Source organism: Psittacula echo, assembly GCF_963264785.1.
Source record: "Psittacula echo genome assembly, chromosome: 1".
NCBI lineage: Eukaryota > Metazoa > Chordata > Aves > Psittaciformes > Psittacidae > Psittacula > Psittacula echo.
Window position 1 is genome coordinate 51763914 of NC_137735.1, and position 16921 is coordinate 51780834.

The following is a 16921-nucleotide window of genomic DNA, read 5'->3' on the forward strand; positions in this document are numbered from 1 at the left end:
GAGGCTAAAGAAAGTGCTTTAAGAAGCTTGAAGTCTGTTGACTAAGCAGGTCTTGGGGTTTTTTATCCTCTCTGCTAATTACCCTGCTTTCCTCCAGAGCAGGAGTCTGCAATAAACAAAGTATTGTTGAGATTGCATCTCTCCAGGAAGGTTTATTCATCTTCTGAGATCCGACAGGACATAAATCGGGTTGATCAAGCACTTTATTAGTGGGGAGAATGTGGTTGAAACCATACTATTCCCTCAGGCTTTACTCTACTAAATCAGCTTTTTAGTCTCCTATAAATGGATGCAAGTGGTAGATTTTGATTTGGCGTAGCCTACCCATCTGAAATTAATTTAAATGATTCTAAAATCAATAACTTAGGAAGTTTGTTGTATTGAAAACTAAACATGCATTTGTATTTTCCAGTCTAAAAAGCTGATCTACATTATGGTCTTGGGTCTTTTCTGGATCCAGGCTGCAATGGCTGGAAGTGCTTGCACTCTGTCCCTGAGAGCCAGCAGCCTGGGGTAGTTGTCTGCCAGGTCAGGTTTGCAGGACAGAAGTGTCGTACTGCACACATCCCAGTAGAAATCTGCCCATGTTACCTGGTGGAAATGGGAGAGAAAGCAGTAAAGTTTACTTGGTAATCTCAAAAGATGTAACTGCTACTGATAGTATCAGCAAACTGCAGAAATGAAACGTGGGTTGATCTGGTTTGTGTAAGGGGTTTTTTAAGCCTATAATTATAGAACGTGTAATTAGGTTGCGGTGCAAGGCTTGATTTAAGTAAAAATTGGTTAAATAAAGCCCTTGCTATGAATATTACTTGCATTATAATATTAATCTTCCCTGCTGAAACTGTGCTGCCGAGAAGTGTTTTGATTAGTTTCCGAGCAGTTTTGGGTAAAAAAGCGGATTACATTTTCACAGAGTTATTTTCATATTGTCCTATAAACTGGCCAGTGATAAGCGGGGTTCTAAACTCCCGTCTATATTGACCAGTACAAAGGCATTTATAATGTTTTTTGTCAACATACTTCTAAACGGGTTTAGAAAATGCTGATCCTAGTCCTGGTTTACCTCACTTCTCTAATAGTACAGAAAACAGTTTTCACTTTGCAATCGAGTGACCGATGGTGTACTGGTAATAACAAAGAGTTACAAGAGGGAGGAGAATTGTTCCATGGGCTGGCATGAAATCCAGAGATTCAACAGTAGTCAATGAATTTATTTTTCTGGCAACCTGATTGGAATAGAGAAATGAAAACTATACTTACAGACTTCCCTACCAGCCAGGTGTTATCCCCTAAGAAAGTATCCACGTCTTTCAGTAACTCGGGTGCTTTGTTCGTGAGGATATCATCAAATGCTTGTTTCTGGGGAATGAACAAAACACAAAGATGCACGACAATGCAGAAGGACAGTAGTCCCCAAAATTGAATTTTGGGCGTTTCTTACTTGTGAAAGAGAAAGCCAACATCTGAAAAAGGGGACAATGAAATCATTTAGTCTACCCCAAACTTCAGAGAATGGCCAGTTCTCTTTGGAAGAAGGAATGTGTTAACATCCAAGTGAGGATCAATACAGCAAACTGCAATTATCTAAGGTAAGTGAAGAAATGCAGAGGATACACTTGGATACTTGCAATGGGGCACTACAGAACTTAGGAAAGCTGAAGTAATTGCCCATGAAGTGGCTTAAATGCTCAAAACACAGCATTTCCGGCTCAGTGAGCCATGGCTTAAGCCCCAGTTGCTCCCTTATTGCACAGCTGAGAGCTCCTGGATGCTGAGACACAAGGTGTGGGATGATGCTGCTTGTTTACCTGTGCTAACAGCCACCCAGCTGCACCAAGATGGGAGCCCTGCCATAGATTTGGGAAGAATCCATCTATAAAACAGATTCAATGTCTCGTGGTCTTTTTGGTGACTCTTGGATGCCATGCTTTCTAGTGCACAGGGTCTCAGGTTTCCAGAATCCCTTAAGCTCAGTCTTTGTGTGCTGTCAGATGCTGGTCAGCTATCAGCCATTCTCATGTGAGATGTGTAACCTGGGTTTTGAGCTTTTGCTGGGTTTATCTTTCGACTTTGCTGTTAGCAGGTTATTCTCCTTTTTTTTTTTTTGTCTTCACAGCAATGAGATTTGAGGTGGTTAAAATACATTTTTAAAGGCTGAAGTCTGCGCTGAAGGGTATGGGCCTTATTACTTCTGTGTTAATGGATGAAGGATGAGGTTGTGTATGGTGGTGTTTCTCTGCTAGCTGTTCCCCACAGCAGGAAGTTTTAAGGCTGCTTTTAAAGGGTTAGCTGTTTCTTTTAGAGAGAGAAACTGGTTAATCCTAGTAAATTCTACTAGTACTTCTAGTAAATGCTCCATCCCTGGCAGTGTTCAAGGCCAGGTTGGACAGAGCCTTGGGTGACATGGTTTAGTGTGAAGTGTCGCTTGCTTCAGGTGTGATCATGACAGTAATTATCCTCAACTACGGAAGTATGCAGTCAGCCAGTGACACTGGCGGGGACAGGACCAGGATCCACCTTCTGGAGTGGCGGGAACTCTTGTCTCAACCCTGGAGCTCTCCAGTAAGGCATGACAAAGCTACTGCAGTGCCAGCTTTAGTTTTTTTATGAGGGGTGTAGGTGAAGGGAGACTCTGTCCTGGCACCAGGGGAGCTTCCACAGGCAGCATCCACCTCTGCTTCCTTTACCTTGCTTGGTTTTCTCTTTCGTACTGGCCAGGTAGCATAATGCATCCTTTCATGTTTCTCTAAGGGATGTGTGTTCCTGTAAACACTTGTCTAGGAGAAATTTTCTGACTCCCGTGTGTAAATTACTTCTATCTGTCTTTATGAGACCATGAGACGGGACTCCTACCACAAGGTGGTAGCAGTGGATCCGGGAGGAGAGAGGAAGAACAGCTAACAGTGGGGAAAATCGATTCCCAGCAAGCAAGCTTCTTGATCTTCCTTGGCCCAGAAACACTTGCTTGCATACGTGCGTACAGGCATACAAGGGCTTCCTGAGAACTCTCTCCTCCTTTAATTTAACCGATGGTGACACGGTCTGGGTCATTATTTTGGAGAAGTGCTTCACCATGAGCTGGGACACACGCAGGCGTTACGATGGGAGTTTCCTTGTAAAGGAGTAGCAGTAGTGCTGCTTCTACACTAGCACGTCAGCAATATTGTGGTTGTTCCTAAATGATTAAAAATCATGAGTCAACCTCCCCTACCCAAATTAAGAAACTTCAGGAAATCACTAGGAAATTAAGCAATTCATATTTTTTTAACACTAAACTCTCCAAATACTCTCTCAGATTTTCACCTGCAAGTTTTCAGAGCACTTTCATATTGTTTCATTATTTATTATTGGTTTGGGGCAATATTTTGTGGTTTCCAAAATCATAAGAATGGTTTGGTTTGGAAGGCACATTAAAGCTCATCCAGTTCCACCCCCACCCCCCCGCCATGGGCAGGGACACCTTCCACTAGACCAGGTTGCTCAAAGCCCCGTCCAACTTGGCCTTGAACACTGCCAGGAATGGGGCAGCCACAGCTTCTCTGGGCAACCTGTGCCAGCTCCTCAACACCCTCATAGTGAATTTTTCCCTAATACCTAACCTAAATCTACCCTTAACTTTGAATGGAACTTGACAAATGGAAGGTGGCTGCACCCATAACAAATGGTGGGACCTGTTGTTATGCTTTCCTGAAGGGATCAGGTCATCTCCTCACTTCAGAGCCACTGTAACAGAGGAGTTAACTCACTCATCATCCTCTTCCCCCAGCAGCTGACCTGCATGCTTGCACTTGGAGCTTTGGAGAGAAGAACTGGACTGATGTCGAAACCAGCTCCAAATGCTGTAGGACTTGCCCATTACTGTGTGTTGAATCAGCTGTGGCAGCGTTTTAGCCTGGTCTCAGTATCTGCAGAGGCACTGCGTAGGACCAATGAGGGGCCACGGGGGTCTGAAGAGCAAGGCTGCAGCGACAGTGAGGGATGTGGTACCTCCTCTTTTTAGCAGCACCCATTACTAGTAATTGAAAAGCATTTGTTCCTGGCAGCTGACGTTATTGAAGACTGATACTTATTAAAATTCCACAAGAAATCAAGGAGCAGAAGCACAGAAAGAAGATGGGATGGTGCTGTTAATCTTGTTGAGTTAGCAGAAAGAAAAAGATTCAAGCTTAGTCTGTTTGCAACATGATACAGGTATTGCATGGTGTTGGCTAGGGTGGTGTCCTGTCTTTCCCCTTTGAAGTGCAGTTTGATGTATGCACATATGGCGCCCTTGATGGCCTTATTTCCACCAAAGGTGGAAAAAAATCTGAAGGAGAAGGTGGGAGGGAGCAGAAAGCCTTGGCTGGATTATCCTCAAGGAAGAAATACAGAGCTTCTTTAGCTCAGCTTTGCTGAGATGAGGTGATGGACCCAGGGGCTGACACACGCAGTGTCTCCAGTGGAGGTGCTCAGGTATGGAGTCATGCCCTATGTGGTATGTTTTGTTTAAACTAGTGATTGTCTTACTCTCACATCCTGGTTTTTCTCTGCCCAAGGGAACAGTGTCATGAAATCATCAATGGTGTCCACAATGGCATCAGCAAGCGCCTGTTCCACAGGTGTCTGGCCTGCCAGACCTGTGGGAAGCAAGCATATGAAGGGAAGTTAGAGACAGCATCAAAGGGAATTTCTGATACCTCAAAGGTAAACTCTGTTCTTTGTGAACATTTCAATATCTATATATACTCTCTAGGGGGCTTTTGATGCTAACAACATGCATTTGACTCCTTGCTTCTAGGTGCAATCTCATCTACCCTTGCTTTTCCCCCCTCCAGCCTCATACAGCCATCTAAGGTAGTGGGTTGTTCTTTTCATCACTTGAACTCCCACCCTGACTCCTGCTTCCTCATCTTTCTCTCTGCCTTCCTCTATCCCAGCACATTCAGTGAGGCTCAGCACTAATTCTTTTCTGTTAATCTTTTCCTATCCCAGCTTTCAATGTCTTTCTCCATCTCATGGTCTTTCCCTCTTGGTCAACACAATTTCCTGCTTCTGCGAAAGTCTGATTCACTTTCCCTCTCTTCTGCTCATTCAGCCCATTTAGAATCTTCTTGTGACATCCTGCTTGCTTTTGATCACTTCATTGTAATCAGACACCTTAGCCTAAGTTTGTCTTGTTTACAAATCTGGTTTCCTCCCCTGTTGTCCTGTGGCTTGCCTGCAGCCCTCTTAATGCTGCTATTTTTTCCCCTCACTTTCCTTTCACAGATCGGTGTTCACACTTTCACCTCTGTGCATGTTCAGGTCATCTTTCTCCTCCTCTCTTCTTTAAGACTCATTTGTAAGCTCTGTGTTTCCCATAAACCATATACCCATCCTCTTCCAAGTCATCTCCTATTGAAACAATATGCTCTTGCAGGTGAGAGGTGTCCTTCTCCTTTTGGGCATCAAATTCCGTGAGACTTCAGTAAAGAGTTGCTGGTGATGGGCACTGAAAAATGCTGTTTCTTAATTTTAAAGGATTGGTGACATGTATGCAGACTTAATGGCAGGACTAGCAAGTTTGACTATGAAGCTGAAAAGACTTCTTTCCCTTTCCATGCATGCTCTTCTTGTTGCTGTAGCTGACAGTGTGACTAACACTGCCAGGAGACCAGAATGGTCTGAATGTGCTCCAGAACCCTGGCTTTTGTGGCTGTTGCAAGCTGATGGGAATGCCCAAGTTAGAAATCCAGACTGTAAAAAGAGCACAGGTCCAGATCAGCATCCCATCAGGAGGTGGGAAGGGAGGAAGCGTGAGAGGAAGGCAGGTTTTCCCATCCGTTTCCATTACCATGTGGATGCTCATAATTTCCTTCTCTTGCAAGTAGTAGATTGTATCATGGATGGAGGAAACCAGCAGGAACACAGTATTGCAGACGTGCTGTGCCCTGAAGAATAGCCCTGTGCACTTCTGCTTGTTTCCTGAGTTGCAAAATGAGGGACATTTTGATAGGTGGGTTATGCCTCTTTGCTCAGAGTATAAAAAAGTAGGATAGTACTCACTTCTCAGTCCCAGTTAGCAGTTTGCTGATGTTCAGCACACCATGAACACATCTGCCTTCAGCCAGAGCAGTTTTGCAGATGGTTTTGAATGACAGCTTGCTGACCTAAAGCAAGCCCTGACTACCCTCTTTGATTACTTGCATTACTAAGTCATATCACTTTATCTACTCGCTTCAGTACTTCCCTAACATGTAAGTATTTAAAGATACAAGTGATGTCACTATCTGATCTAATCTCTCTGCAGCTCAGAATTGTTGCCTAAATCTGCTTCAGTGTTCTGTTTGCTGACTGTGATCATTTCTAATGCTTCCAAAACCTCCTTCTCCTGCTCTTTCTGGTTAGACTGGCAGCTCAAAGTTTAACTCCAGGGGAAACTGCCCTGAGAGCCTCAGGGAAGCCACAGGTTCCTGCTTTGTGTTATTCAGTGACACATGAGTAAAACTCATTGTCTGGAGAAGTAAGCCCACACCCCAGGTATTGTATGCAGCGAGGAAACTCAATCAGACCTAATGGGAAATTTCTGAGTTCTTCTGTAGGCACTTTACACACAGTGCAGATATGGAGCTGAGCCACCTGAGTTTGGCTCTGAACAGCATAGCATTTCACAATATGGGTTGTCACTTTGAACCCTTTTTTGTCTGGTTTTTTACTTTCTACATGACCTTTGAGTGACTCCAAACCCTGTCACACAGCATCCTAGCAATATGCCTTGCTCTACTTCTTCTTTCTGACCTTGGAACTGCAAGGGGATACAGCCTGAGATCTCATCAGGATTACGACAGCAGCCCCAACCCAGTCAGCAAAATTGGCACCAAATAATGGTAAGGAAGGCCACTGAACACGGGCATGCCACCATACAGTGCTTTTTAAAACCTTCAGTCTTTGAGTGGCACCTCTAAAAGCATCCTGTATGATATGTTGCTTTTCTGTGGTCAGCATTTGGTGCTGACAAACTATGGATGCAACAAGAATCAGATAACTATTAGCTGTTTGTGCCTGGGAAAAGCCCTAGTACCATTATTGCCACGTTGGTGTTGACTTCTACTTGGTTGGGCTTGACAAGCTGTTGGCTTGTTTCTGTTTTTGCTGTTAGTGTATTTTTCCTGAGCTTTAAAGGTGGGTGCAAAACAGACCACGAAAATAGTCAAATGTGTTACCTGATTCTCTGGCAAGGTATCTTGCTATTGCCAGGCTTTGGTGAATGGTAACTCCGTCTACTTCCAGAATGGGGATTTTGCCGAATGGGATAGCTTGGAGGAGAAAGCAAAAAAGAAAAAACAACCAAAAGTTAAATCACAGCCCTTAACGGTGGGAGTCTGTGATAGCTGCACTTCTACCACTTAGGCACTGTTATAGCACTTAACAGTATTTCTGTATGGAAATACATGGACTAAAATGAAGAGAACTAAGGTTGAGGATATAACCAGATCACACTGCAGAAGGCAACTATAGAGTAAAAACCAAGTACTGCATTTCCTATTTCCTAGGCTTGTGCTGTAAAGACTGAATGTGCCCCTACGTATCCTAAATTCTTTATGCAGGGAAACTTTCCGGTAGAATCTGGGTTTTTCCTTCACTTCCCTGTTTTTTCCTCCCCAGGAGAGTGACTGCTAAGGTTAAGCAAAGTACTACTGAAGATTTGCATGATCCACATGGGGGGTATGAAATAAAAGACTGGGTAAAGACTACAGAGGTGCTTTTCCATTTACACTTGTTTTAAATTCAGCAGCAGTGATTCAGAGAAGTATCTGCATTTCAGAACTTACATTGTGACAAGACATTTCACTTGACAGTCATCACCAAGAGACAAATATATCCTCCATACTGAACCACAAATGTTAAGATACTCAAATTTAGTTGACTTGGCTTGAATGGAGAAGTCATGGGGGAGAAGCCTCATAGAGAAGAAGCCCCCGGACTTCAAGATTAGGGGAAGACAAACTAAGCAGCTGTCATGGATATCTGTAAGATCATGGATATCTGTAAGAGAGTTTGAGATAAGAAATCAATCATACTTTTCAGCTATTAATTTAGTAGCATAATGTACATGAAAACTTGGACTGCTGTTTTGCTACACTTTGGAGAAGCTGCTGGCATGGTATCAAATTGGGCTGGAACATCTGAGCAAAGCTTAAGCTGGGAAAAACTGTAGTGTTTAGGGTAGTGAAATCTGCTCATGGGAACCTGGTGCTGTTCACCATCGGAACTTTAAATCTCTGCATTTCAAGGAATGTTATTTCATAAATTCCAAGTATGTGACTGCAAGTGCTGGTCACAGCCAAATGCTTTGTACCTGATTTTCATCTGGATTGCACTTTATGTATGCTCATCTTAAGACTGTAAAAGGGCAGTAGCAGAAAAATGAGCATGTTGACCATTGGAAACGTGTGAAGAACTTTCCAGGAGAACTGTCTTTATGGGACAGATGGAATGACACTTCTACTCCCTGAGTGGTTTTTAGTTCTTAATAAAAAGTAATAAATAATGAAGCCTCACGTGTTTGTGTTGTGTTTAGCAAGATGACTTCATCAATGATGAACACTGCCACGCGGCTCTGTCGTTTAGCATGCAGCGTGTGAATCACATCAGTTACAAGACCTTAGATGCCAAATCTGTATCTGCAAAATGAATTTGGCAGCTGCATAAGATATTCAGGACTTCTCTGTGCAATTTTTTCCCCTTGCATCTGAACACACTACTCATGGTGCATTTTGTCCCTCTTAAGTTTAGCACACTGTGAAGTATAAATTTTGATACTGATGACTAGAAGAAGCAAGAGAGCTCAAAGAGCATTAGCTGCTGTACCCCAGGGAGAAAATGTGTACTGCTACTTGTTATTGAAATGATAATAGACATGTTGCACAGAAAACTTCGCATGTTTATTATCTAGCGAGCAGCAAGGCCCTGGCAAGTCCATGTATTGCTTTACTGAGAATCCAGAGGGAAAATGATGCATTGTCGAAGGCTAAACTGAAAAGCTTTCTGGTTGTGAAAATGAAAAGAGCCTTGGTTCTGTGCTGTGGATTAATGGTTCAAAGTGCCCTGAGCCTCCGAAGCTCAGAAGCCTCCAAAGCCACAGAGCTGTGAAGGAACATTTGCTTATGCAGGGTACCAGCACATCTTTCAAGCAAGTGTGAGTAGAGGGGATGAGAGCGTGCGTGACTGCTGGAGGTGCCAGCATGGCTAGCCTACAGCCAACTTCAGATCCCCAGACCACACAGGGCTGTACACCAATGTCTGGCAAGAGGTAACAGCAAAAGTGCATCCAGCTCAGGAGCAATAGCAGCCGCCCCTGACAGACTTAACCAGCCTTTTCAGAGGCCCCTGTAGGAGTGCCACAGGCTGATGCAGCTTTGGCTAGGTCAACTAAGCCAGTGACTAAGCCAACCTCTGTGGCAATAACTGTCTAAATGACGATTGATGCTCAGGTTGGGAAACTATGGTTGCTTAATCTCGAAACTGAATAGACGATTTTCTGCTGTGTTTACATACAGGGTAAAGTCTAAGAGCCACAACTCTGTCTGATGTTTCACTTTATCAGTTGCAACAAGGAAAATGAAAGATGGTTTGTTTGTGTAGATGCATTACTTCTTAAGAAACCTTTACAGCAAAAGGTGGGAGGCATCTTTTTGACAGTTGAGGAATATGGATCAAGGTGTGAAAGGCAGCTTGGGTCGCAAAGTGGTTGTTATCTCTCATATTCTGTTTCTCAGGAATCTGACCATTTCTGGATTCACTTCTTTTTTTTCCTAGTAGTTGACAGAATTAAAGAGAATTGCTATTCATTCCTCGAAAACATGACTAGTACCTACAAAACGCTTCTTCCTCAGTGCTGAGCTATTTTCGTTAAGATCTGGTTACTCTTTCCTGGAAAAGAAACTGAGTTTACACTTAAAAATACAAATACAGCTTTGTTTTGTGTGCATTACAAATATTCATACACTTGCATGATTCATAATGAAAGTCTAAAATTAATAAATGAGAGCACATTTTATTGCACATTGTCCCATGCAACTTTAATTTCCAAAAGTCATTATGCTTCGATTTATAATGAAGCTTGGGGTTTTTTTGCTAAGAGGCAGCATATCTATCGCCATCATTACTAAACAATGGATTATCTTAAGCATAAGAGATGGTAAATGGGAGATGTTCCTTCCTTTCTTGTGTGTTCAGAATGCCATTTGAATTTTTCTCATAAAGAAAAAAGGAAAAAAGTTGTGATTTGAACATAAGCCAGTGCTTATGCGCACTTGTGCTGTGCAGATCATTGTAAAAATCATTGTTTCTTCTTGGGTTCAGGGTGTGCTGTTCTTGCACACCAGAAAGCATGGCAGATACCCAGGCTGCTTTACAGCTGAAGAAAATAGCAAAGAACAGTCAAGGAGCAGAAAGTATTTATAGTACCTCTCTTCTCTCTTGTGCAAAAAGGTATAATGGCTTATAAAGTTGCATTTTCAATCTGGAAAAGTTGGGGAAGGGGGGAAATCTCTTTGCCTTTGAAGCTTTATTATCCAAAATTCACGTATCAAGACCAAAGTTTTTAGTAACCTGCAGTGAAATACGTCTTTGCTCTTGTAACTCAAAAAACCAACTTCCTGTATTGATAAATTCGTAGCAAAACCAGGAGATTGACTGATTCCCTGTGAAAACTTGAGACTTCCTTTGCTAAGTGGAGAAGAGAAGGGTGGATTTGTATCACACAGTTCATCCTAAAGCAGGATGCAAAGAGCCTTCAGGCTGGATGGGTGCAGTTTGATTGCTGGAGGCAAGGTCAGGGTTTAACAAATGACCTCAGTGTGGTCTGTAGACACCTTGCCGGTAGCCCATTTCTTGAAGTGTGACAAAAGCCGCAGCCATCTACACAAGGGCTCCCTGTGCACAACAGAAAGCCATATGTCTGTACATAAATTTGAGCCGTTACCCTTAAAGTCATTAATATAGGTTTCTGTGGCTTGCTTTGAGTCTCCTGTGGTGCTTTTCACCCCAGCTCTGCTCATTGACAACCTATGTTCAAAAAACCTCTGGGCATGGCCAAATGTGCCATGTGTATAAGTATTGTATCAAACCTGCTATTTTTTACATGGTTTTGATGAAAGAGACAGTTTGTGTGACTCCAGATGAGCAAAGCAGATAGGTTCTTTCCTGCCAGGCTCCTGCTTTAGGCGAGCAAGTGAAAGAGGTGCCGCACGAAACTGGAGTGTGAGAGGGATCTCAAGTGGGGAGAATGAGGTTGTGGGGGCAAGTCATGAAACAACATGTATCAGAAAGCAATCGTGAATGAACAGTTGAGCCAGAGTAGTGCAGACTGGAAGGACACGCATGTCACTTGACTAGTTTTTCTTTAATCTTGGTCGGTTAGAGGGCTGCTTCATGCTTACGTCAGTTTATACCCTTGTGTATGCATATGGATGTCATTTCCATGCTTTTCAAAACAGTGTTGTCTTGCGGAGTTTCTGACTCCCACTTGAGCAAATATATTTTAAGAAGGAGGAAAACTAGAAAAAAACTGTTGCTGTCATCGGACAAACAGCATCATTTCTCAGGCATGCATGAAATAGATGACCTTTCCTTTTCAGTTTCTGCTTGCTTTGCTGCGCCTTTGAAGTAGAAGGTGCTACAAATGCTTGTGTTGATTTCCAGATTTAGATTGAAAACTCACTGAAAAGAGGAACAGGGTTTTTAAAAGGAATGTGGTTTGGATAACTAAAGTCAGTTATCCAGAAAAGTTAGTTAGCTCCTTTAAGTTGAACTTCATGAGCGAATTCTTGCTTTTCATGTTATCTTGGTTATTCAATGGTTTTAACATTGAATGCCGGCATGAAATCTGCACAGGCTTTACACTGTCCATGAAGAAAACACTGACACAGAGGGTGAGCATAAGTCATCAGACCGATCTGCAGTTTCTCTTCTCATTTTAGGAAGGACCCACTGAAGTACCTTTGAAGTGTTCAGGATTTGGATGAATTTCTTTTTACTTTACTTTAGTTTTGATTGGCTTTTGTGAATAAAACTGTGATGTTTATATAGTCTGCTGGATGCTGAGCAGGGGAGATGAGGCCCAATGTGTGTTAAAAACAAGGACACCTGTATAAATTGCCTCAATCCCAGTAAGTCCCTAAGGGCTGTGATAACTGTTCACATTGTAGCATGCCTATAGGTTCTCACTAGTGTTGTTCAGGCCTTCCCTTTGGCCTTGCTCATCCTCCTGGGCATGACTCAGTGGATGGTGTCCATGTGAGCCAGTTTATCCGTCAAGGACAGGGAGGGGAAACACAACACAGCTGTGCACAGTTTTGTCCTAGCCTCACAGCTAGGCTGGTGGGCTGCTGGTTTGGAGAAATCAGCGCTTGGTGCTGTACTATGCTTCTCCATTGCTGTCCTCCCCTAGCCAGTGAGGAACCCCTATGCAGGTACAATTTTAGTTTTCTCTTCCCCTTAGCTCTTTCTTCCTTTTCCACTCAACTTCATTATTATTATTATTATCATTATTATTATTATTATTCTCATCTCTGTTCTTTCCTCTCCACACTTATTCTGACTCAGCTTTGCTTCCAGAAGTGAGTTTAGGTTCCTCTGTTTCCCTCAAGCTGACCTATTCTTTCCCATGCTTCCTCCTGCCTGTACTGAAACCATCCACAACCTTGATGCTAAGCAGCCTGTGTTTAAGCATTTAATTGTTCCTCAAAACCTGATTAATTAAGGGTTTTGCAGTCAGGCAGCTTAGATGGATGCAATAGTAAGGCAGCAGGTTTGGTCAAAGATGAGGGAACAGAAATGTCACAGCCATGCTTTTCTTGCTATGATATCTCTGCCTAAACAAGTTCTCCTTTGCCTTGAAAACTAACAGTAACTGCTTTTCCTTTTCATTCATATTTAATTGGATCATGAGGAACAAATACAAGAAAAAAGCCAAAACAAACAGCAAAACACACTACACTCTTCTGTCTAGGTCAAAATTAAACTTTCAGCAGCTGCAAGTCTGATTTCTACTTTATTTATTGATGTTATGTTATGCATTTATTTTCTGGTTTATATGGTATGATGCTTTGGCTGGGAGGTGATATTGGTTGCAAACCCTTACTTTAGTTTTGTGAAAATCGATGAAGCAAACCTACCCTCTGTGCAGAGACCTGACTCCTCGTGTTCTTAGGCAAATCTGAATTCTCTGGTTTGCTCCCTTAGTATCTCATAAAACATGACATGCTCTCCTTGTCCAGACTTCTGCCTTAAGTAATTTTTAGTTTATCCTATTTCATCATATTTGAAGTTATTAAAAAAGAGGGACATTATATTGTACTTGCAGACTCTAAAGTCAGAACTGGGTTTAGATCTTTCATAGGCAAACGGGTAAACGCAAACATGGTGTATGCACATGTGCATAGCAATTTGTCAGGTATTTCTTACTCTCACTTCAATATATAATTATGTAATTAGTTTAATTAATTGGACCAATGTTTAATTATTTTTGAGGGTTGCAAAATAAGCGGTGTACCAAACTGCTATTACATTAGTTGCTGTTACATCAAATAGAGCTGTAATTCCCCTTGTGATTGCTAAATACACTTTTGTTTTCACCAGAATAAGATGGCTGGAATCTGCTACTGTAATTCTTTTCTTTTTGAAGTAAACCCAGTCCAGGCAAAATGGGGAAAAGAAGCCTGATCTTCATAAGAAAGATCTGAATGCAGAATATGAATAATAGTAGTGTAGAAGATCTTTCAGCAGAGTGAGCTATGCTTCTGGTATGTGCAATGGCTTGGATGGATCCCCTCATTTCATATCTACTGTTGAACACAACAGTAATCGAGGGGTTTTATTTGGCAAGGATCCTGCTATCTGCTTCCCTGAGGACTGACTTTTTCCTCTTCAGCCCCTGCCTCCACAGGGGGAACTGAAGCACATTTTGCCAATTCAGGGTAGTGGAGAATGCAAGTGGTTTGTTTCCTTTACAGGGCACGGTTCATCTCTGCTGCATGCAATATTGTGGTATTAAGACACAAACCCTATACAGCCTAGTCCCTAGCTAGGAGGTAACTATTTCTTGTGTCGAGCCATAGCCTGCCAAGTCAGTGTTTAGGTACCTTATGGCAGACTAGGCAGTGGCTATTGGTTGTCTTGTACACTGTAAGGTTGTTTACTGCAAAGCCCTGTTGCTACCTTTTATTCAGAGTTTTGCTGAATGATTTTCCTGTGGGAGATTACTTTGTCTGGAAATACCATGACTAATGATTGCTTCACAAAGGAGGAGACAGTCGTCAGTTAGTTGATCTCCAGGCGATTCTCTTAGCAGCATTACATTGTTAATCATGCAAACAAGATACCTTTATTCTTATTTTAGTTGAGGAACCTCTTAACTTCCATATTGTCTGCAGTGTGGATGCCACTGGTGGCAAATGCTACCATTACATTGGTGCTTGACCTAGGATTCAGGGAGCCTTCCAGAAGTAGAAGTTTAGCATCCTGGTATGAGATGTAATAGCACTTTCAGGCATGCATCCAACTATTTGTAGGTGTACGTTTTCCCAGTCAATTAGTAAAATACATTCCATTTCACATCCACTGACTGCCTCGGTGTCTACAGAAGCCTGAAATTCAAAGAACTCCTAGGCCAACATAGATTTTTCACAGATGATTTCACAAACCTGAAAGCAGCAGCTCCTACATTTTACTAAACTCCTTATCTGCTTCGGCATTTCATGTTGGGATCAGTCATGGTAAAGGCTCCTGTGAAAGGCCATTACGGCAGAGAAAATGAAAAATCTCACTTAACCTTTGGTAAACTTGCTAACACTGTTCACTCCACAGAAAGAGAAACGAAGACACCCAAGGGTTAAATGATTTAACCAACACTCATTAATGCAGCAGATACAGCTACAAACTGTGTGTCTTAGTATTTCTAGGGTGCCTCTGCTCCCAGTGTTTTTATGGCCATACACTGTAGTGAAAAGTGCTGTACATACAAAGGTTCACTGGGAGGTTTATGATGTGAGTTAATAGGAAGGATTTTTGCACTGGCTCAGATGTTAGGGACATCATCAATATTCACAGAGAGATGCAATACCTTCTCCTTGTCTGACACATCTGCTGTTAGAGCACCTTGTCCTAGGATATTAATGCCTCTGTAGCCTGTGACTACATATGCTTTGCCTTTTTAATTTGTCTTACCTAAAAATCAGTATGCAAAACTCTACATAGAGTTATACGTGGCTAATATTATCTGAACCTTGGTTCAGGACATAAGTGGGTGTGTGTATACGTGTGAATACGTGTGTAGTCAAGTATGAATAAGGTCTATGTAGAGCTCTCCTCAACTCACTTTCACAAGTGAATTCTTGATCTCACTTTTAGTTTCTACCCTGCTTCCATGAGAATTGCAGTGGGAGAGAAATAAGCTATACCACATGGTCAACAGGCTTAAGCTCTTACAAAGAAGAGGTTTCTGAAGTCAGTCATCCCTAACTGAAAAATAATACCCTGTTTCCACTGCTTCATTTACACTCCCCTCTGTGGATTGTTAGCCAGTGTTTTCCAGATTTGGCACCATGGGTGGCTTCAGCTGCCACCTGGAGAGCAATGGTGCTTGAGTATTTGTCATTCAGGTCACTGTGAACATTATGGGAAAAGACCAAATTTAACTGCACCCTACGAGAATTTGGTAGCCTGCTGGCTGGGCTTATTAAATGATGTGAAAACCTGTCAAGACACAATGCTTGATTAACAGAAATCACCTTGTGTTTTTTCCTCAAACTAAAGGTTCTTCATTTTGGATGTGAAAAGTCATAGCCTGTTAGTAAAAACCAGGTCAAATCCATGAAATTAAGACAGAGATAGCTCTGATTTCATATCTCAGTCTCCAAACTGGATCTGCTTCGTTTGAACTGAGACTCATTTAAGGAACAGAAATAACAAATAGCTTTAATAGCTGGAGAGAGGTTACTTTGACTAAAAAAACATGAAATGGATGGGGTATAGCAGCATGCGGAAGTACTCTCAGAAGATCTGGTAGGGCTTGTTCTTAGGGACAATTGTTTTCTAGCACCTCTTTTGATCCTTTTGTTTTCTCTTTGCTGTATTGACTTCATTCTTTGTTTTCTATCATCACTTTCTCTCTCTGAAGACCTTTCTGGTTGCAAAGGGGTGTCCTTCTTGACAATTATTTCCAGTGTGGTTTTCTAAAACCAAGGTGCAGGCTGAAGTGTGATATTTCAGACCAAATCCTCCAAAGTAGCTGAGAAGATTAGCATTCATCTGGTTAGCTTTAGACAGACAAAAGCTGAACTGAATTGATAAGCAGTAAAAGAACAGCTGGTTGGTATCAAGTAAGTAATTTTAGATTGTCTAAAAATTTGGATCTGGACTTGTGTGAGAGCATCAGAAATGACATTTGGCTGTGTAGACAATAAAATGCCCATATAATTAATTAAAGAAAGGAATTACGTGTATTTCTGCTCATGAAATATATTGGTACCTCTTCATTTGCTATGCTTTTTTGACAGCATTTGTGCTTCGGGCGCAAATGTCATGCTACTTACTTGGTTTGATTTTGGGCCAGTCTGCTGCTTCTATCCTATGGTCTTCATACTTCTTGCCTGAATAAGCAAACAGGTAGCGGCTGATTTCTGCTCGTCCTCGCAGATTGAAGTATGTCAGCTTGTACTGAGGCATGCTGGATCCCTGAAAGGGAAGGCATCGTGTTTTTTTAGAGATAAGTAACTCAACTCCTATTTGCAAAATTGCACATTATGCTTGTTTTTGAAACACATGCTTGTACAATGCAAAGGACATATTACAGTAAGACATCAGGCGCTGTACTTTGCAATCATTGCATTACTCACGCCTTTTTGGTCTGCATTTGTCAACCACAATATTCAGACGTGGTCAGTGGCAGTTAAAC

At 42.1% G+C, this 16921-nt stretch overlaps 1 protein-coding gene across 1 annotated transcript; it reads right to left on the minus strand.

The window, feature by feature from the left end:
* Window positions 1-426: 426 nt before the first annotated feature.
* Window positions 427-16692, minus strand: HPGDS (hematopoietic prostaglandin D synthase; the record flags this gene model as incomplete). Its single annotated transcript, XM_080631631.1, has 5 exons — window positions 427-591; window positions 1264-1362; window positions 4510-4619; window positions 7185-7277; window positions 16560-16692. The coding sequence occupies 5 exons, from the start codon at window positions 16690-16692 to the stop codon at window positions 427-429; spliced, it is 600 nt and encodes a 199-aa protein (XP_080487757.1).
* Window positions 16693-16921: the final 229 nt, after the last annotated feature.